The following is a 22,348-nucleotide window of genomic DNA, read 5'->3' on the forward strand; positions in this document are numbered from 1 at the left end:
ACAGAGCAGGGGGTAGGGGTAGGAGGCTGGGACCAGCGCTGGATACAGAGCAAGGGGGTTGGGACCACCGCATGATGCAAAGCAGGGGGTAGGAAGCTGGGACCAGCACTGGATGTAGAGCAGGAGGGTGGGACCAGTGCTGGATGTAGAGCAGGGGGTAGGGCTAGGAGGCTGGACCAGTGCTGGATACAGAGCAGGGGGTAGGGGTAGGAGGCTGGGACCAGTGCTGGATACAGAGCAGGAGGCTGGGCCCAGCGCTGGATGCAGAGCGGGGGGTAGGGCTAGGAGGCTGGACCAGTGCTGGATACAGAGCAGGGGGTAGGGGTAGGAGGCTGGGACCAGCGCTGGATACAGAGCAGGAGGCTGGGCCCAGCGCTGGATGCAGAGCAGGAGGTAGGGGTTACTAGTAGGGATGGGCATAATTAATCGACGATCGATTATCGATCATTAAGAATTTAGTCGATAACATTATTTGTTCATCGATAAAACTAATGCGTGTTCTGTTGCGTAGTGTGAGTCTTGAAGGATTGCAATGGATTTCGCTATGTGGCAGCAATTAGCTAAACATTTTACCAAATGAAGCCAATCCCAGCTAACACATTTACGTTGCCCTGACGTTGTCGCAACGTCACACGATGACCAAACATACGTTGCCGCAACGTCTTTAGCGACGTTGCGGGACCGTGCATCTGTGGGGCGCCAGTAGGTTGCCGCAACGTCATCTTGTGACGTTGCCAGTCCGTAACCGCGACGTCGTGGCAACGTTAATTTTCCGACGTTGCCAGTCCGTAACCGCAACGTCGTGGCAACGTTATTTTCCGACGTTGCCAGTCCGTAACCGCAACCTCCTAGCAACGTAATTTTCTGACGTTGCCAGTCCGTAACCGCGACGTTGTGGCAACGTTATTTTCCGACGTTGCCAGTCGGTAACCGCAACCTCCTAGCAACGTTGTTTTGGGACGTTGCCAATCCGTAACCGCGACGTCGTGGCAACGTTATTTTCCGACGTTGCCAGTCGGTAACCGCGACCTCCTAGCAACGTTGTTTTGTGACGTTGCCAGTCCGTAACGGCGACCTCCTAGCAACGTAATTTTGTGACGTTGCTAGTCCGTAACTGCAACGTCAACAATTTACTTAATTATGAAGTAACCTATATTTCATATGCAGACCTCATTTGCCCAGAAGGCTACTTGTTTTGGTATAATAGATAGCCAACGTTAGGAGGAATATGTTTGTGTGATGTGTAGCCTGACTCAAGCTAAATCATAAACGAGGCAGCATTTCAGAATCATAAAGTGTTTTAATCGCCATGAAAGTTTGCACAGACAAGGAATTTACTTTGGCAGGAAGGTATATACATTCACCATATAGGAATCCTAAATATGTGGTCTACCTATACTAAAGGGGAGTCAGATGGCTGATCGGTTGGGAAATCAGGCTATTAAATCAGAAGGTTGCCAAATGATGTGTCCTTGGGCAAGGCACTTCACCTTACTTTCCTCCAGGGAATATCCCTGTACTTACTGTAAATAAGAGCATCTGCTAAAATGACAATGCACAAAGTTTGCATGTAACATTTACAATTAAAAAACTAAAATGGCCAAAATATATACATACGTGATAAAAAGTGCCACTGCAAAACAAACACTGCAAAACAAACACTGCAAAGAAAAAAACACTGCAAAACAAACACTGCAAAACAAAAGTGCCAAACAAACAAAGTGCAAAAAATGAATTAAAATCTTCTTCCAGTCCCCGCTATGAGTTCTGTCTGTTGGCCCTGACAAGAAAGCACAAAATAAGTTAGTGTTCGATTAACATAATCGCACGTGTGAAAAGGGGCTATACAAGTCATTAAAAAAATCACATCTAAAATAATATACGTCATCAATTAAATTATTATGTGATTCTAGATTTGTGTCATAGCCATGTGAAAGATTGGATATGGAAGTTGCAAACATGATTCATTCACCTGGCTGGTTTTGAATGGGCTGCCGGGGTGTGTTTGAGTGTTTCCTCTATGCGGAGCTCCACAGCTTTCTCTCCCAGTCCCGTTTTCTACTTCATCACAGCGTCTGGAATTAGAAGTCATGAACTTATTGTCAGCACCAATGTGAACGTTGAATGCGTGTAAGCCATAGTTTGTGGGATCTCCAAACACTTACCGCTCTCTTTCGCAACTCCAGCACCTTAAGGCGCTCCTCAAGGTCTTGAAGTTCAGCCTGTGTTTGGGCCACCTGTAGGTCCATCACTGGCACCTCTTCAGTGTGTCTGCCCTGTGGTCGCCTGAACAGGAGAGCCTCTCGCTGGTTCTCTTCCAATGTCTCCATCTTCCGGAGCATAACCTGTAATGTGTCTGTAATTAAAGACAAGTAAAACAAGTTTACAAGAGTTTGCATGATTGGCATACACTGTGGTTCTTCTAGATTAGCTGTAACATTGATGTACATAACAAATGTTACCTTGATTGGTCTTTGCCCAAGATGGTACAGCTGAATGGGGTATACAAAGCATTAGTAAGACAACATTTGTTGTTTTGACAAATATGTTTCCCCCACGATCAGAACAACTTAAGTATGCCTTACAATTAGGTATGCCTTACAATGGCAATGGTATGAGTATTTTTTTGAGTGTCTTATATTTGCACTTGCCTGGCTGCCAGCTGTTTTCCGGGGCACCCTATGGGTTCTCCTCCACCAGACCAGAGTTGACACCTAGAGGTATGGCATCTGGTGATGCAAACGTTTTAAGTCATACTTTTGCTTCAAAGCATAGCCTTTAGGGTTGCCATGGCTCATACAATTATTGTCACTGTTATAAACGGTCATTCATTACTTTACCATAATTTCCAAGGGACACAGTACTTGTGATGGTGGTCGGATCACCTGTACAGAAATGAAAGTGGAATGTAGTTTACGTACATAGTAGCCTATTAGTATATTGATATTGAAGAAGCATCGCACATATGTGATCGTTCGAAAGCAGGGCCCCACAGCGTAGCATCGCACATGTGTGATTCTGAACATTCCAACCAACTATTTTCCGATGGGCAGAAACTATATGATAAACACTACAGTATGGCTTCAAAATGTACAATTAGTAGGCTAACAAGTAACACTAGCAAGTAGTAGCATTGGTACGAGTATTATCTTAGGTTGCTAGGTAACGGAAGCTAATTAAAGCTACATACCTTCCGTTTTGGAAAAATAACTCACGTACTCTGGTGAAAGTGTCTGAAATATTTAGAACTCACGCATCTAAAGGTTAAAACGAATAAACTTATCCAAAAACAAATGTCATGTACAAATTGGAAGAATTAGTGACATGATACTTTTACAGACGCCATTGCTGTGCATGCCATGACCGACTGTGAACGTGATCAGCCACGCGCTAGCGTCTTTGAAAATTCAGGGCTAGCTAACTAAATAAACTATTTTGGGACAAGGTTTTCTAACAGTTCTGAACTTTTATTTTCACTGATTCTTTTGAGGGTGATTTTTGAGACTCTAAACTTTGATAACATGTATGCATTTTCAGTATTTCAAAACAACTTTCTGGAGGGTTTAACCCCTTACTGCCTAAGCCAACATTCCAAACATTCCATAAGCTGTGGAAATATGATATTCATATTAATATTCATATTTTATGAATTTTCATATTAAATCATACACCTTAACTGTTTATACCATCTTGAAGAGGAGAACTAGGGGATTTTTATCATGTCAATAAATATATGATCACTTGAGGCAAATCATATTTTATCAAAGTGGTTTCAGGCAGCCATTCTTTACAAAAACTTCTCCATCCACCATACCTCATCAGACAACTGCACTTTTCACCGATTTAATTACAAGATGGAGAAATACTTTGAGTAGGTGGAATATCCACAAGTCTGTGGGCAATGTAGAACAGAAGACAGATTAGAAATACCATATTTTGATTAAAAGTTATGACCATTCTAGTGACTAGTGGAGACATAGGGGAAACCGGAATTATCCTGTCCCAAAAGTGGCTAGCGCTATGGCTGGATACTCCTCTCGATAACTAAAAAACGTTCGAGTTTCTTCCACAATCGACCGAATTGGCCAAACAAGGCATGTACATTTAGCTTACAGTATACATAATCTACCTAGTTAATGTTGTTTTTCGAAGTTTTTTAGAAATCTGCTCAAATCGAAGCTAAACAGTGCTACTACCGTCATTGCTGCCTGTCACAAACGGCCAAGCCGGACACGTCATTCTTTCCTGAAAACACTCGCTTCACTCCCACAAACAAATTCTTCGTAAGTAAAAAGTTGAGACTTTTAATTGACAATATTGACAACACATATTAAGGAACTTGTCTTTACTCATAATATCGTCTCCGATTTCAATTCGAAGCTGTAAATCTAACACTGTAGGCAATCTCCCATGGTCTCCGCTCTGGCTCCGCCTCAGAAAACAATGGCTGCCGTTGCAGACGATAGATTTATTTCCCCCTCCCACTAACCCCTTAACCAATGATATGTGCTTTGAGCTTAAGTTGTCATGAGTATCTGGCAGTTTTCAGAAATAAAATCGGTGATTGGATGGCAAAGTTATTAAGGCGGGATCTATGGGTCTTTTTCGACCCATATTTGAATGGTCCGGCAGGAAAGGGTTTTAACCTAGCTAGCGAAATTCTAACGTACTAGTAAACAATGTGAATCTGATATAACGCTGTAAACAACTCAATTTCAAACCTATTTGCCCCATCCAATTTCTAAAAATATGTTTATATATTTAAAACTATGTCTGTAAAGAAACTCACCTTTGAAGTAACTTATTTCCAGGTAAAATCCATTGTGTGAAAGACGGTAGGACCCCGGCAAAAACTGTTTAGGAAGCCCAGTTTCAGCTATGCCTTGAAATGGGCATGCGCAAAGTTGTTGCTCAGGGGCAGACTGAGGGGCAGGTTTGCTAAGGAAGAATTGTAATATTCTGTGATGACTTGTCTTTGAAAATGAAACTCTTAAGAGTCGCCTACCTTTTGGTCACATTTAACAATTTTGAAGGCCTATTACAAAACTATTGGAGCACAAATTTGCATGTCATACAGCTTTGGTGTGCTATAGCCTACAAATAATGTTTGCTTAATCATGTTACTCATCACACATTGATTGCTTTTGTACATGTTTATAGTAAAGAATGAAAGACTAAATTATATTCCACATTCTGTCTTTTTTAATTTACGATGTGTCTGCATATGAGAACATTGATGACCAATGACCTGCTGGGGCTGAGCAGCACATGAATTACATGCAGTGTCTACATTTATATATATAAACCACTATATTGCACTCAAGATCCGTTGTCCTGCGACAAAAATAAGGTAACCAGCCGACCAAGGGACGACGTCGCGGCAACGTTGTCCACGGGTCTAAAAATAAGGTAACCAGCCGACCAAGGTACAACGTCGCGGCAACGTTGTCCACGGGACCAAAATTAACGTAACCAGCCGACCAAGGTACAACGTCGCGGCAACGTTGTCCATGGGACCAAAAAATAAGGTAACCAGCCGACCAAGGTACAACGTCGCGGCAACGTTGTCCATGGGACCAAAAAATAACGTAACCAGCTGACCAAGGTACAACGTCGCGGCAACGTTGCCCACGGACCTAAAAATGACGTTACCAGCCGACCAAGGTACGACGTCGCGGCAACGTTGTCCATGGGACCAAAAAATAACGTAACCAGCCGACCAAGGTACAACGTCGCGGCAACGTTGCCCACGGACCTAGAAATGACGTTACCAGCGGACCAAGGTATGACGTCGCGGCAACGTCGCCCACTGGTCTAAAAATAACGTAACCAGCGGACCAAGGTACGACGTCGCGGCAACGTTGCCCACTGGTCTAAAAATAACGTAACCAGCCGACCAAGGAACGACGTCGTGGCAACGTTGCCCATGGGACCAACTGGCAACATTCCCTTTATAACGTTGCTACGACGTTGCCACGACGTTGCCAGAAGGTAACGTCGCGGGTTACCAACTGAGCACTTACTGGCAACGTTGCCGCAACGTCATGTGTTAGCTGAGATGTTTGGAAAAAAACGCCACAGGCCTACTCAATTACCAGCGAGTTTCCATAGCTATTTCAAAAGTAAATATGAAGAGGTCACGGCGAAGTGTAGCGTGAGACCATATTGACTAAAAAATTCCTTTGTTCACTGCCAACACTGCAAAGCTTAGTATAAATACAACTCCTCCACGACTCAAATGATGTACCACTTGAAGAACGTACATCCGACCCTGGTTAGTGGCGGTGCATGCTGCTCTTGGTGCTAGTATAGCACGGAGGAGCTGCGATGCACAACGAGCTAAGAAAATTACCCAACGGATCTGTAAGTCCATCGAGATGGATATGCTACCCTTAAGTATTGTTGAGGGCGAAGGTTTTTATGAAGCTTTGTTAATTAGCCGGAAAAAAACGAGGGTCAGTTGTGTTTGAACACAGGCTTCTAGCTGTCGGCTCCGCTTCTAGGAGTTACAGAAATAGTTGTTTTTCTTGTAATACCTAGTAAGGGGTCCCATTATCGTCCACCTAGTTCTCGACGCTCGTTAGCAATGTTACCAAAATGTCGTTATAATACAAATTAAAAACGTTAGGCCTATGTCACAGCATTATACTTTAATATATAGATACACACCTATATTATAACATTCCGGTCTTGAAATCCAATCAGGATATGCCTAGAAATGTTACTTTCCTGATTTTAGCAGTTAGCTAGGGGTCCCATTATCATCCACCCAACCACTTTCAATGGAGAATTGTCAGTTTGACGCTGCGGAAGGCAGATGCAACACATACGGTTTGAGAGCGTAATTACACACTCAAATCTCGAAGTAAGAAGCTGTAATTTGGTGTGCAGCATAATAAAATGTGTACATATCGATGAGTTAATTTCTTTCGTTGCTGCTGCATATTTTCTTTAAGAAATTAACGGAAGAAACGGTTGTGGACGATAATGGGGCCCCGAACGTCGTTGGAGATTTAGAGTGGACGATAATAGGGCCCTTTACACTACAGATCTCAATGCGGAAACAACTAACTGTTTTTTCTATTTTCACTGCATTTTACTATAGCCTATAAATTGTGAATTTTAATATAAAAATGTTAATGATTAATCGAAAATCGATCGTTAATTCTCCCGACGATCGATTATGACAATTTAGTCGAATGCCCATCCCTAGTTACTATACTGGGTACTGGTTGGTAGGCAGAAAGCACACTCAGGGTACCAGGGGTTGTGGACCTGAAAGGCAAGCTGATAAATAGTTGTTCTGCTTTGAGATTTGAGGATGGTCTGGTCATAATAAACACTGATAAACATTGGATATGTCTGAGCATGTAATACAGATAGATGTTCCTACATGTATCTGAATGCAAAGAAGTGACTAACAACGTTAGCATCAACCCAATAACTAACAACGTTAGCTAGCATCAAGGAGAACTCTGACGGCCTTATCAGTCATTAATTAAAAACTCGCAAACAAATTACTTTGCAAACAACTTCTGACTTCAAAAGCGACCAAATTCTAGTAATAAAATACACATATTTTGACAAAAGTTGCTACTTAAAGTACCTGTTTTGTTTGATGCCGGCTCCTGCATTTCAGAAATATTTCGATTTGCGCGGTTGTATTTCTGAATGCCATGGAAACACTCAAACCAATGAAAATCGATTTAAAGAGCCGAAGTTACACAAACTCTCTTCATATGGGAACGTCATTTCCTGATAAAGAACCGAAGTTACACGAACTCTCTTCATTCGAGTACGTCATTTCCTGATTTTCTATCCGGTGGTGTCCCAAGAACCGGGACCACGTTATACCTCTACCAGAGCCATAGAAAAAGAGAGTTGCGACACGCTTTGATCTCGCCGACACGTGATCACGTGGTTCATGTAGCTCGCTGTAGTTCCAAAAAGCCCCACTGCTGTCAACTTTTTTGAATGGTTTTCAATGGAGCTGGCCAACGGAAGTCGCTTTCTCAGGCAAATTACGAATGAAACAGGCTCAGTTGAAGAAATCCGATATTCTGGCTATCTTCAGCTGACTCTTATCTACATTAGGCAATCCTCGCTGACGTTTTTGGTGAACAATGGAGTGAACTACAACATTGTGAACACTCACTGCCAGTGAAACGCAGGAAAAAAGCTAGAGCTTTTTTGTCACGTGGTTCCGGTAGCTCGCTGTAGTTAAATGAAAACCTACTGCTGTCAACGTGTTTGAATGGTTTTCGGCTGGACCGACAGCAGCACCATCTCGATTCACGGATATTTTCGGTATATTAATACAATATCAATTGGTTACTGGTGTGTTGTATCATGTATGTATGCTACTTTATTAACATGTATGTATAACATTAACTTATAATGCATAACGCAATATTGTGAAGCAGAGCTGGAAATGGCTATGCTAGCCTATATTGTTCCACTTAACGTTTAACCTTCGACTGTTGAAGTAAATGGGATTTGTTCAACTTTTTTTTTCTTCATCAGCCCACTTACAATTTACCACATTAACAACACGTTTGTACTTGATGCAAGTTGAATCTAACCATTATCACCGGCAACTGTTCAATAGAAAAAAATTGAACAGAATATACAAGGCAACCAACTGCAATTCAATAAAACATTTTATTGTACAATATGTCCAGTGTTCTTCCACTCCCTTTTGTTTGTAGTGAGCAGGTGATCTTAATGTCTGCTTTTCACAAAACTTAGACCGCAGTAGTAGATGCATCTAGTTGAGCTAACTAACTAGCTAGCTATTGAGTGGACCTGAAATTCCTGCTGAGCGTTGCTGGACGATAGGGGACCCAAGGCTTTAATCTGCAATTCATTGTTGCTAGCTATAATCAGATGTACTATAGGCTAATAATAGCAGATTCTGTAAACTGCGTATGCCAAAGAACACCAATAATTAGAACTAATTTGACAGACTATAAACCAACGAACTTTTGGTTGATACACATGCTCTTTAGCTAGCTACACGTGAAAGTGTTGCATAGCTCTACTATAGTCTAGCGCAAACTGCATTTAGAATCTAACAAGCTATAATCTAACAAGCCATAATCTTACAATACATTTTCTCTACAGCTGGCTATATGAAATACTACTAATAACAATTGATATGTGGTGGTTGAAATATGAAAAAATGCATGATTTTCATCTATTTACCAGCTCACTTGCTTCGGACCCCATAAGCCATATATGTCTCTAACAGCTCTAACTGCATTTAGAATCTAACAAGCTATAATCTTACGAAAATGTTTATCTTAAGTTGGCCATATGAAATACTACTCATAACAATTGATATGTGGTGGTTGAAATATGAAAAAATGCATGATTTTCATCAATTTACCATCTAACTTACTTCGTAGACACTGAAAATGAATGGGGTTCAACGGTGGAAAATACAATGTTTGGAACTATAGGTTGCATGAGACACGCTTAACTTCCGCATTCCTCGATAACAATGGGAGTCTATGGAAGTGTCGCAACTCTCTTTTTCTATGGCTCTGCTCTACTCTAGTTATATTAACTCTATGGTCCGTCCATGCGAGAGAGCTGCCATCGCCGTCCGTCCATGCGAATACTCCCCCTAGCGACGACGTCTATATGGACTTCCATGACGCTCTGAGGGATTTAGCTGCCTCTCGTCGAAATGGGGTGATGGCAGAATTTCCTGGTCATAACTGTCAGCCTACGTTTTTTTTGCAAGTGGGTAGGAGATTGTAGCCTAAAGAAAACATCTGCTGCATGTAGGCTATCAATAAATAATATTCAAAAAAAAACAACAACGTTAATTTCACAGATCAATGTCAGTTTTCTTAAATATCGATCTTGCCATAGCCTAGCATAAATTACCTAAAACTATTGTCAACCATCACGAATTTCATGAACCGCGTGTGTGAAGTCAATGAATGAATCAATCCAGATTCACAATACTTTTACAATATAGCCCACAAAGATATTTTTAATTTATAACACCTGCAGACTGTTATTCATCCCGTCAGTGTATGCGTGCTCACGTGACAGGCTACGGTTTATTCCAACCCACACAGACATACATTTGGCTTGTAGAAGTCTCATTTTCAACCCCATTTCTCGAAGTGGAAATACTCTCTCATATCGATTATATAATTTTGTTAAAAGATGACAAGGTTCTACCTAATTGCAGTAGGTCTCTTTGCTATTATTTCAGTCACTGCTTCGCATGAAGAGGTCATTGATGACATCCTCAGCAGTCTAGCCAAGGGCGCATTGTTCCTGGAGATAGAGCACCAAAATATAAATCTCGACGGAGTGGTTGGCTATTTGATATTACAGGGTAAGTTAAATATAGTTGAGAAGGTATAATGCTTACTCAATCGTATTAAAACATACGCCTATCTCTCTCATTTCATTATGGGATTGCTTGACTATTGTTGGCTCTGCGCTAGCCAACGACGCATATTTGCTTGTATCTTGTCCGATTTACAGATGTTTACCTTAATGGCTATGTTAATTAATTAGAAGCAACAGTTTTGTTTATTTTAATGTTACGACAACTTGTCCATATAACAAAAATATGCAGGAAAAAAAGTAGGATAATATTACATAATTTGTATGATATACATTATATCAATAGGCTATAGGCCCTATTATTATATGAATTTCACAGTCTATTTTTTACAGTGTTGCATATTTTGGTGATACTCCCTTCTCTTTTACGGTAAATCCATGTTGTCTTGTCCCGCTGTAGCTGAATTTAAGGAGGCAATCAGGACATGGCCGCACACAGACCCGGTCAGCTGGGCTCAGCGCACCTCAGCGGTAGCACTGGTTAGGCGGCTGGATCAGAGTCTCGAGAAGGCAGTCTCGGCACTAGCAGAAAACGATCCAAAATACTACCGAGGTAATAATAGGCCTACACATGACAACCTTCTTCTTAGATTATGCTGAAATAGGTTTTGACTTTTATTTCAGGGAGCTGGCACTGTTTTTGTCAACTTTTCAGATAAATGTATCATAAACTACGTAATTTCTCTCACACTGAATATTCAATAGTTATTTAATTTGGCTAGTAGTGTTTCTCAACTGGTGGGTCGCGACCAAAAAGTAGGTCGTGAGCTGGTGTGGAGAGGGTTGCGACCAACTTTTATTTTTATAAGTTACAGAATTTCCGATTCAAAAGTGGGTCCTGAGGTTAGACCAGTTGAGAAACACTGGGCTAGGTTATAGTTGTCCTTTCCCTTGGTTCCCCATGCAGAGTTTCAGCCCTTGTTGACCTGGACCTTCTGGGTAGTGCCACATGAGTGGAGCTCCACAGACGCGTCCCTGGCCTACTACTCCACCAGTACCATGGAGTGTTATGATGAGCAGCTCAGCGACAAATGCATGACACTGCTCCTTGGCACATGGTAAACACACATAGACTGCACTCCCATATATGTCTTGCACTTCCCTCTTACAGTTAAACACTTCTCTCTTACACATTTACAAACACACACTTACACACACAAGCCACACACACAGCATCAACTGACTAAGTTCGACATGTTGCTTCATGCCAAGAACATTGTACAGATGGAGCTTCAGACAGCTATATGTCATCGAATGCCATCGACTTTCACAGGGGCCAAGAAAGAGTGGAATATTATCCCAAGAAGACTTATCTCAGACTGATTTGCATCTTCTTTTTTGTGGACAGGAAAAACAACGGGACTCCCTGCATTGTGACAAAGTCTTGCCGAGATACAATGACACACTTTGGTTGCCCTCACTACTCCCTCTCCCACCAGCTCCTCTATTTCATGATTGGGTCCATGGTGAGATGCTTTAGAATGATGATGGTGTTAAGATGATACATTTTGCCCAGCCCATATCAAGTTATTCAACTTCAGTAGTCCGGCTGAAGGACTTGTTCCAGCTACCTGTTTTATTTGAACTCCCTCCCTTATCGCTCCCTCAGAAAGGCTGCTCAAACATATTGAAGGGAGATATGCGGGCGTCACGTGCCAACCTGACAGAGCAAGACTACCAGAGGATCTTCTGCTCCAACATGATGAAGAGCAATCAGGACATTATCAAGAATGGCTTCACCGGTCAAAGCCAGGACATCTTTATCGAAAACAGTGAGTGCATTTTTTTAGCATTTTGAAAATGCTGAAAAGGGAAGAGAATAGTTTGTGTTTAAATGCCAACACTGCAAAAAAGGTCTGCTAAAATACACAAAATGAACACAAAAATTGAGGAGAAAATTACTCGTGAAATTATCTTGCTACATGGACAGATAATTTTAAACCACAAGATATCTTTAAATAAGTTGGTTCCAGGCTAGAAATAAGTACGCTTAAGAATATACCACAAATTAAAAGATAGAAACTAGTAAATCATTTTTGAAACAAGATAATAAATATTATATTTCCAGAACTAAGATTTTAAATCTTGGCAAGCAGAAAAATTAGCAGCGAAGGAAAAACTGGTTCTACTTCTTATCAGGAAGAGAACCTATTCTGCGTAAATAGTTGTGTTGCATGTGTATTTCCCATGCTTAAAAGTGTGTTGTTATCTTTATTCCTAGTACTTCTGTGTGGATTGGCTGGCTTCTCTGATTTCTACAAACCTGATTGGCTGAAGCATATTCTGAGTTTACAAGACCAGGAAACTGGATGTTTTGGGAGAGATGGTAAATGCAGCTTGACAACTGTGAAATGTAATTGTAATTTAATTGTTAGTTCTGCTTTGTATAGATTTGATTGATGTATTTAGCACAATATTGTACCTAGACTTTAGCTTGCCTTCTGATTGGGTTAGGGGACCATATTGCCTTCATAATTAACAGCCATCAACAGTCCTTGTGCCATAGTATCATATTGGTGCGTGTGGTAGGGGAAATTGTGTCAAAAGCCATGTAAATACTTTTACATAATATCCAACAGACATCTAAAATAAGTGTTCAAGCGAAAGACAAATATTGCATAGGTTTCAGATGTGTGTGTGAGGTAAACTGTCAAGTGACAGTGTTTTGTGAAGTCTTCCTATGGCTTGCTCTCCAGAAAGAGTGATCTCCCAGATAATTGGAGAGGAGCTGCTGGAGGCATTGCAACCACAACGAAGAGTGAAGAGGAGAGAGAAAACACTGAGAGGTGCGTGTTGAATGAAGATCTTAAAACTTTCACATAGAAACTACTGATGAAGAAAGTGTTTTGTCCGTCTCTTTATTAACGGAGTGACTAAGTTCAGTTGAGTTCTGGATTTTTATAATTATTATCAATCTGCAGATTTAAAGAGAAAACAGACCTCTGACAATAAATGGCAACACAACACCAGCCTTAGGTGTCAATCATGTCTCTCTGCTCTAAAGGCCGGAGGACCATCTATTATAGGGCACAAGAAAGTAAACATAGATAGTGACAGTCAGGCAGTAATGGTGTTACAAGAGTCACAGAGAAATAGATTCACAGCTCCCAGGACATGACCACTCTCAGAGCAGAAAGAAATCATAGGTGGAGCTCTCCCTGTTGTCATCACAAGAGACGTTTACCCGGTACTTTCTTCTGACCCTGAACATCTATTCAACCTGACAAATATCATCAATTATCAATAGCAATCTCACTTGAGAACATAGTAACTAGTATCCAATGACTAGTTCTATTGATTAGAGAAATTCATAAATACACAGGAAATCCCAGTTACCTCCACAATACTACTTATCAGTATTCAGAGTAATAGTTATTTGAGGCCTCCTCTATCCCCCTGCAGAAGGCTGCTCGAGTCACATGACTGGTGTGGCGGTGAGTGCACTGGGAGGGTACCTCAACTTCTACCTGATGGAGCAGGACATCACGAAGAGACCACTCAGTTGAACTTCAGACGCCACACCACACCTGGCCAAAGTAGAGTTGAAATGAGCTTGACTTCTTCACTGATTTAGTCGTCATGCCTGGGCAATGGAAAACAAAACACAATCCAGTTCAAAGTCATTGTGTGATTTTTACTTTGCCCAGGTGTGATGAGCTGAGCGCAGGGTTATATCAAAGGGTAAACAGTAGACTGTTGCAGATGAAATGTATAGAGTTAACAAATAAAACCCAAATGCTGATCAATACACTGCACTACTGCATGTCTTAGAAACAAGACTGGTCTACTCAACATGTCGTTGTTGGAAATGTTAATTGGCGTAAAATTAACTACCGGTAGTTATTTTCTAGTTGAAAGGTTGATAATCAGAAAATGTTCAGCAATTCTTTTTACAGAATTTGTCATGTAGCATGTTTTGTTTTCACATTTGCGCCTACTGAATGCAACCTTCTCACATTTCAGTAACTTGGACTACTGAAAAGCAATACCTGCACACTATTTGATAGATTAAGACTATCGTATAATGATTTTTTTATTCTGTAGAAATAAAAAATAAAACAACAACAATATTATTACCGGTTTGAACATGTTGTTTTAAATAACTGTTTGCCAAAACTATCCCAACTAAACTAACAAGTACCGAAACTATACAAGTGCATGAGAGAATTCAAAGCAACTATCAGAACCTCCCTAGACATTTCCTGATATGGACTGTGAAGAGAAATGATATAATTTGAACACAAGGAAGGCGCGAACTGACCATAGAAGGCTCCCACTCAAGGAAGCAATCGTCGGCACGGACAGCGGACCACACCCAGTGGTGTAGTCAGTGCCGCCGCTCCCATAACGCGAACTGCGCGCCCTGCGTAGGGCCCAAAGTCCTGAGGGGGCACAAAAATTGCCAACTGAAAAATCATCATAGGTATAGTAATTGTAATACCGATATTATTTCAGTATAGAAATATTACGCACCTTTTAGGCATGTATATCACAAAACAGGCAGAACAACAGAGATATATTTAATCGCTCAAAAAAAGTTAAGATGGTGCCCCACCACCCCCAGAACAAATGCACACTCAACTTCCCAAGCTCGCTGTTATGGAATGCCGAGTTAGTCAAAATTAAATAGGTAAATAAATAGATAAATACATACATAAACATGGCTATGAAATAAACTAAAAAATATATAAAATGTAGCATTATATAATTAAATTGCTATATTTTATATTATTTTGTAAAGACAACATTTATTTATTTCATGGGACTTTTATTTCCTAATGCCACATTTATTCATTTATTGAGACTTTTACGCACCATATTTATTTCCACACACATCAGAATTTTGATTTGGATCACGAAAGTCTTGAACTTTGAGTGAGAATGTCGCCCGGTAGACAGCATAGTCGGGCGGCAGCCATGTCTTCACGTCATGTCACAAAGTTCATAATTGTACAGTTTTACAGTCAAAAGTCAAGCAAGGCAGCTTTCAAGAGATATGGGAATTCTGCTTTTAGCCAGCTGGTCTGATTATTTTTGTGATTTGTTTAAAACTGGCAATCTGAGTGAGACTGCGTCCCCGTTTTGACGTTAACATCAGTCAGACTCGGGTCGCTCACTGGCAGTGTGCACAATGTTGTATTTCCCTCCATTCAACACCAGAAACGTCTGGGGAGGACTGCCTATTGGAGATACGAGCATGCTAGCTAGCATCTCGGATCTTTTTAACCAAATTTAAACCTGTTTCATTTATCATTTGCCTGAGAAAGTGACCTCCATTAGCCAGGCTAGTTTTGCCCGAGCCAGCCTAGTTTTGACCGTTCACTCCATTCTACCCCAAAACATCAGAAAGGACTGCCTGTTGTAGATACGAGCCTGCTGAAGATAGCCAGCTTGGATTTCTTTAACCGAGCCTGTTTCATTCGTCATTTGCCTGAGAAAGCGACCTCCGTTAACCAGGCTAGTTTTGCCCGATCACTTGGTCAGGCTATTTAAAGGTATCGGGGTCAAGTGACTTTTGTGCATAGACAAGTGAAACGTAAATGTACTTGTCCAAAGGACAAGTGCCTCAAAATGTAATGTCAAGCCCTGCAATCCAGTGGCCAGAAATATATGATGACCTGATCGACATTCCAAGTGTAATAGACCCGGGAGAAGTTCGTCTTTTGCAACCGACATGCGCAGTTGAGCCTGCTACAGTCGTGTGCCGTAGGGTAATAATTGGTCTATAAGGCCAGCATGCGATCTCTGACACGGCTAATGTCTTCCATTATCTACCGAATCTAGGTGTTAGGGGTGGGCGGATCGATCTAAAGTATCGATAGTATCGATACCAACATTGGTATCAGTATTAATCGATACTCCCGTGAAAAGATCGATACTCAAGTTTAAATGTATCTTCTCTACATAAAGTACACAACTCCCTTTACATCAGTGCAAACACCGCTTCTCTTACTTCGCTCAAACTCACTTTGCCCCTCCCCCGCCTACCCTGCAATGCTGTGAGTTGTTGCCGGCGTGCACGTGCAGTACATGACTCAGTCAGCAGCACACTGATGGCTGCACAATGGCAGAGAGAAAGAGAAGCTCAGCTTCTCAACTAATTAAAGGAAAAAATCATTAAAGCATTCAATAATCATGAAAATGCAAATCAGAAGAATCAGAAATGTGTTCAATCGCCAAGTGTACACGAACAAGGAATTAACCTTGGTGGGCAGGTGGGCCTACAATAAACAAAACATAAGTGTTATAATAATTAGGATTCCTCCGGTAGGATTGTTTTTGTTAGTATTCTTATTATTATATTTCTCCGCTAAATGGCCCAATAGCTCAAAAAGTCCTGGACCCGATTTTTTCCAATTTGGCCCAATGATTCATCAGGTCACTCATTACTCCCAGACGGCTAGTGGCCCATGTACGCCCATAGGTGGCGCTATAAAACACGCCCAAAGTCTACGTAATTTCCCCAGCGCCCCATTACTCCAAAATGCCTGAAAATTGGTATACATGCCTTATTTCTCATGGGGAACAAAAAAGCCTCAAGGACCCATAAGCTCTGCCATGATAGATTTTGCTGTACAGTCCAAATTTGGTACAACCTTCAAAACCCTTCTACTCATAAACCATGGACCCAATCGATTTGAAATAAGTTACAGATGTGTAGAATACATGTCTTTACATCAGGTGACATGGAATAAGAAATGCAATACAAAATGGCTGAAAGAAGTGTATTTATGTAAATGTACACATTGCCTCAATATCTTTGTGTTAATAAATCAAATATAATTTTGACTGATTGTTTTTCAAACCTAATAGGGTTCAAGATGACATCACTCTGAAGTACCATCAACAATTAAAAATATGATTGAATTTGAGTAGTTTAAACTTTGGCTGAATCTAACAATTCTTACCACAGAACAAACAGCTTACTTTTTTATACAGTAACTGAACATGACAATATTCAACACTGAGAATAGCTCAATGGACTAGGACAGTGACCTGCAAAGTATAAGGTTGTAGGTTTGAATCCAGCTGCAGTCTTTAGGCCTGTCTTAAATTTGAACATCTGTTTAGTTAAACAGGATGACATCATTATGAAATACCATGCGCAATTTCAAGCAATTCCACTTTGAAATGTCAAAGTTTCTTAACCTTTTCTTAACCTTTGTCCCAAAGTTGACCAAAGCTAATACTAGGCCCTTTCTACTCATCCATTCTCAACAGTTGGTGTGTAGCAGAGAGGATAGAGAGGCTGCCTTGTAACCTTATGCTCATGAGTTCAAATCCCCATTCAGCCTATTGTAGATGGCCCAACATAAAGTCGTTTTGCTCTCTTGTTGTCCAACTCTTGACCTTCTACAATGTACATTTTTATAATATTTTGCCATTTTGCAGAGGAACCCGCATCGCTGCTTGCAGCTATATTTACATACTAATTTTCTATTTTCATTCAAATGTGCATATTGATGATGCCTTGACTTCATAAAGTATGAGGCATTGCTTTCCCCTACATAAAAGTAGATCAGCTGCTTTTCAAAGTAAAAAGTATCGGTATCGGTATTGGCAATACTGGCCCTGTATTTACTTGGTATCGGATCAATACCAAATTTTGCAGTATCGCCTATCCCTACTAGGTGTCCCTATCTGCCTTCGATCTTGTGTGCAGCTGCGTTGGTCAGAAGATAACCACGCCCCTCTCGTTTGCATGTGATATCGGAAATAAATACAGCACAGAAATAAATGTGGTGTGGAAATAAATGTGGTGTGTAAAAGTCTCCAAAAATAAATAAATTCAAGTCTTTTATTTGTCAGGTGCACAGAACAACACAGGGTCAGACTGGGCACTGAAATTCTTAAGACAAGACAACGCAAGCACCTGGCATAACATAACATATAAGTACACAGAACATAATATCCATGCTGAGCTTAAATAAGTGAAACTTCCTAAATATACAGATAGCAATAAATAATCGACTATACTAACCCTAATACTAAAACTTCCTAAATATACAGGTAACAATAAATAATACACTATACTAACCCTAAATGCACATAAAACCTATTACAACTCAATATCCTATTCTAACCTGGGTGGAGTACAGTACAATAGTGCAAAAATTGCAGATTAGTGACTAAGTCAATGACCATACAAGAGCCTGATGGCGAAGTACAGTGAGGTACAGCAGTGCAATGTTACTGATAGTGCAACCAGTAGCTGAAAGTGACAGTGTATAAGTGACTAGTGTAGAGAATGTCCATATCAGTGTCCATTCAGAAGCCTGATGGCCCTTGGGTAGAAACTGTTGTCCAGTCTGCGTGTGCGCGAGCGGATGCTGCGGTAACGCCTGCCAGAAGGCAACGCGGTAAAGAGACTGAAGGATGGGTGGTAACAGTCTCTTAGAATCCTGCCAGCTTTCCTGAGGCAACGTGTGTGGTAGGTGTCCTATAGGGATGGGAGCTTCCTGCCGATGATGAACTCAGCAGAATGGACCACACTTCGTAGGGCCTTGCGGTCCCTGTCTGTGCAGCTCCCATACACTCCCATACACACTGTAATACAACCAGTCAGAATGCTCTCTATAGTGCATCTGTAAAAGTTACTAAGGATGACTGAGTCCATACCAAACTTCTTCAGTCTCCTCAGGAAGAAGAGGCGCTTATGGGCCGCTTTGACCACCTTGTCCGTGTGAACAGACCAGGTATGGTCGTTGCTGATGTTCACCCCGAGGAACTTGCAGCAGCTGACCGTCTCCACTTCAGATCCATTAATGAGTAGGGGTGCATGCTCCTCCTCTTGCCGCCTCCTATAGTCCACAATCATCTCCTTGGTCTTGCTGATGTTGAGAGAGAGGTTATTGTCCTGACACCACGATGTCAGGGTGTCAACCTCCTCTCTGTAGGCTGACTCGTCACTGTGAGAGATGAGGCCCACGATGGTTGGGTCGTCAGCAAACTTAACAAGGAGGTTGGAGCTGTGCGTTGAACAAGGAGAACAGGGCAGGGCTGAGCACACAGCCCTGGGGGGTGCCTCTGTTGGTGATCAGTACGGATGAGGTGCGGTCACCGATTCTCACCACATGAGGCCTCCCCGTCAGGAAGTGGAAGATCCACTTGCAGAGGGAGGTGCTTAGTCCCAGGTCCACAAGCTTGGAGACCAGTCTGGAGGGGATGATGGTGTTGAATGATGAGCTGTAGTCAATGAACAGCATCCTCACATACGTATTCCCCTTGTCCAGGTGGGAGAGAGCGGTGTGCATAGTTAGAGCGATGGCATCGTCTGTAGACCTGTTGGACCGGTATGCAAACTGCATAGGGTCCAGGGTGGTGGGCAGCGAGGAGCAGATGAATGATTTGACTAGCCGCTCTAAGCACTTCATGATGCTAGAGGTCAGTGCTATCGGGCGATAGTCGTTCAAACATGTGACCTTGGTGTTCTTGGGCACAGGGATTATGGTGGTCCTCTTGAAGCAGGTGGGGAGTACAGACAGGTGAAGGGAGAGGTTGAAGATGTCACTGAAGACCCCTGCCAGCTGGTCAGCGCAGCCCCTGAGGGCCCTACCTGATATGCCGTCTGGGCCAGGTGCCTTGCGAGGGTTGATCTTCTTAAAGCACAGCCTCAACTCGGCTACAGTTAGTGTAGGCACACTACTGGCTTGGCCTTCAGGTAGTTCCACTGCAGGGGGGTCACTGTCCCTCCCGAAGCGAGTGTAGAAGGAATTCAGCTCGTCTGGAAGTAGGACAGAGGACTGGGTCTCGTTGTAGCCTCTCCCTTTGTAGTCAGTAAAATCCACTCCACATGCGCCTGGGGTCAGAGCCATGGTAGCTGGACTCCACCGTGGTCCTATAAGCCCTTTTCGCTGCTTTGATGGCCTTCAGGAGGTCGTATCTGGCCTTCCTGTACTCATCAGGGTCCCCAGAGTTAAAGGTGACAGTACTGGCTCTCAGCTTGGCCCCGACCTCGGCATCAACCCAGGGCTTCTGATTTGGGAAAGACCGGACAACCTTCTTGGGGACAACGTCATCAATGCAGTGTTGGATGTAGCTGGAAACAGTTTCTGAGTATTTGTTAATTTCCCCATCTGCTGCCTCCTTAAACATTAGCCAGTCAGTGGTGTCAAAGCAGTCCTGGAGGGTCGCCACACTCTCGTCACTCCATAGGTGAACTGACCTCTCAACCGGTCTGACCTGTTTTTGTTCATATGCGGGGAGGAGAAGAATGGAGGTGTGACCAGCCTTCCCAAAAGCAGGGCGGGGGAGGGGTTTGTAACTGCCCTTGAATGCTGTATAACCAGTGGCGGATTTAGTGATTTGGGGGCCCCAGGCGAAGACAGGCATGGGGCCCCCTTAACTCCTATTCTTACACTTTTCAATCCATATAATAATTATTCATATATATATAGTATTGATAAGCTATAGCAGCCTCAGTTGAAAAGTTGGATCAAATGAAGATATTGGGCAATCCGGTGAAAACGGTCCTAACCTCTATGACTTTGTCACCTTTTTCCCTTCTAGTGATATTTTCAAGCATTCAGCCTACTCATATTGCAATAATTCATTAAGAACCCCCCTTTGAAACAAGCTAACAACATAGCCGGCAGTCACCGGCAGTATTTCAGATGCAATCGCAATTCAAACTGTACAGTACCATCTGTTAACTTAAAATATGCCCCCAAAAACGTAAATAAGCGTCACAATTATTTAGGGGGAAAATGGCTAATTCAAAAAAGGTGGAGGCGATCATTGTCAGTAACAATGCGAAATCTGGTCTCAGTCTAGAGCCCTGCATGGGGAAGCTGACCCCTGTAAATTGTGCTACGAGCAAGCTAGCCTAGCTGCTGATGCAAGCTAAACCGAGCAGCACTTGTGCTAGCTGCCGCATCATTGGATGCCTGTGGAGAAAAATTAAGTTTCCTTCTGTAGTTTCAGTTTGGCAATTTCTTGTTTACTTTCCTCTTTTGTCTTTCTCTTTTGTGCTCCGCTCGGGGAGTTTCGTTACATTTAGCAAATTGGTTTTTGCATTCACTTTACTCTTCTACTGTCTCACATTAACCAACTGATATGACGTGCTTTGCTGCGCAGTTGCTGCAATCGATGGAATAGTCCACAGTAGTATCGGGTGGGAGGGGAAGCCTGCGTTGACACAAATAGAATAAACGCTCTGTTGGTATCTTTGTTAATACTTTTGTGGAAGGTTATACCTTTAAACGATTTGTATTATTATTATAGTTATTATTGATCATATAGTAATTGTATGTAGTCTTTCAAGGGCACCCCTGGCAGCTGGGGGCCCCCCAGCAGCTTGGGGCCCCAGGCGGTTGCCTACCTTGCCTAATGGGTAAGTCCGCCCCTGTGTAAACAATGGTCACGGATCTGGTCTCCACGTGTGAAGAAGTCAATGTGCTGATAGTACTTGGGCAGGACTTTCTTCATGTTGGCTATGTTGAAATCACCAACAACAATGAAGGCTGCCTCTGGGTGCACATTTTCCAGACCATTGATAATCCCATACAATTCATCCAAAGCAGCTGCCTTGTCTGCCTGTGGGGGGGTGTAGACTGCACTCATGACGACCGCAGTGAATTCCCGAGGCAGATAGGGTCTGATTTTTACAGTTAGCAGCTCAAGGACCGGAGAGCAGTGAGATGCTAGTACCGCTACATCCGTAGCCCAGACAGAGTTGACCATAACACAGACACCTCCGCCCCTGCACTTCCCTGAATCAGATGTTCTTTCCTGGCAGTATATGGTGAATCCCAACGGTGTAACGGAGATCTCCGGAGACAGCCAGGTCTCGAACGAACGCCAATACACAGCAGTTCCTGATGTCCCGAAGGAATTTGACACGAGCGTTAAGTTCATCCATTTGTTGTCGATAGACTGATCGTTAGCAAGTGAGATGGTTGGAAAAGCAGGTTTGAAGCACCGGTTCCGAGTTCGAACAAGAACTCCAGTACGTGTGGCATTAGGAAATAAAAGTCCC

At 42.3% G+C, this 22,348-nt stretch overlaps 1 protein-coding gene and 1 long non-coding RNA gene across 2 annotated transcripts; one reads left to right on the top strand and one right to left on the bottom strand.

The window, feature by feature from the left end:
- Positions 1-2,843: 2,843 nt before the first annotated feature.
- LOC124488915 lies at positions 2,844-15,028 on the bottom strand. The gene is made up of 3 exons (XR_006958741.1): positions 14,633-15,028; positions 13,827-13,954; positions 2,844-2,885 (listed from the first exon to the last, which is right to left on the bottom strand). It is a non-coding gene; the product is annotated as an uncharacterized LOC124488915 (long non-coding RNA).
- Positions 9,523-14,443, top strand: cunh16orf89 (chromosome unknown C16orf89 homolog). Its single transcript, XM_047051457.1, has 8 exons — positions 9,523-10,357; positions 10,772-10,924; positions 11,279-11,429; positions 11,720-11,837; positions 11,981-12,143; positions 12,593-12,697; positions 13,068-13,157; positions 13,774-14,443. The coding sequence occupies exons 1-8, from the start codon at positions 10,183-10,185 to the stop codon at positions 13,875-13,877; spliced, it is 1,059 nt and encodes a 352-aa protein (XP_046907413.1). The 5' UTR covers positions 9,523-10,182; the 3' UTR covers positions 13,878-14,443.
- Positions 15,029-22,348: the final 7,320 nt, after the last annotated feature.

This window comes from Hypomesus transpacificus, unplaced genomic scaffold, assembly GCF_021917145.1.
Source record: "Hypomesus transpacificus isolate Combined female unplaced genomic scaffold, fHypTra1 scaffold_155, whole genome shotgun sequence".
In the NCBI taxonomy this organism is placed as follows: domain Eukaryota; kingdom Metazoa; phylum Chordata; class Actinopteri; order Osmeriformes; family Osmeridae; genus Hypomesus; species Hypomesus transpacificus.

Bases quoted from the DNA above. Each gene is read 5' to 3' on its own strand.
- cunh16orf89 (XM_047051457.1), top strand. From the start codon at position 10,183: ATGACAAGGTTCTACCTAATTGCAGTAGGTCTCTTTGCTATTATTTCA. The intron at 10,925-11,278 runs GTAATAATAGGC...TTCCCCATGCAG, and splicing joins CGATCCAAAATACTACCGAG to AGTTTCAGCCCTTGTTGACC. The intron at 13,158-13,773 runs GTGCGTGTTGAA...ATCCCCCTGCAG, and splicing joins GAGAGAGAAAACACTGAGAG to AAGGCTGCTCGAGTCACATG.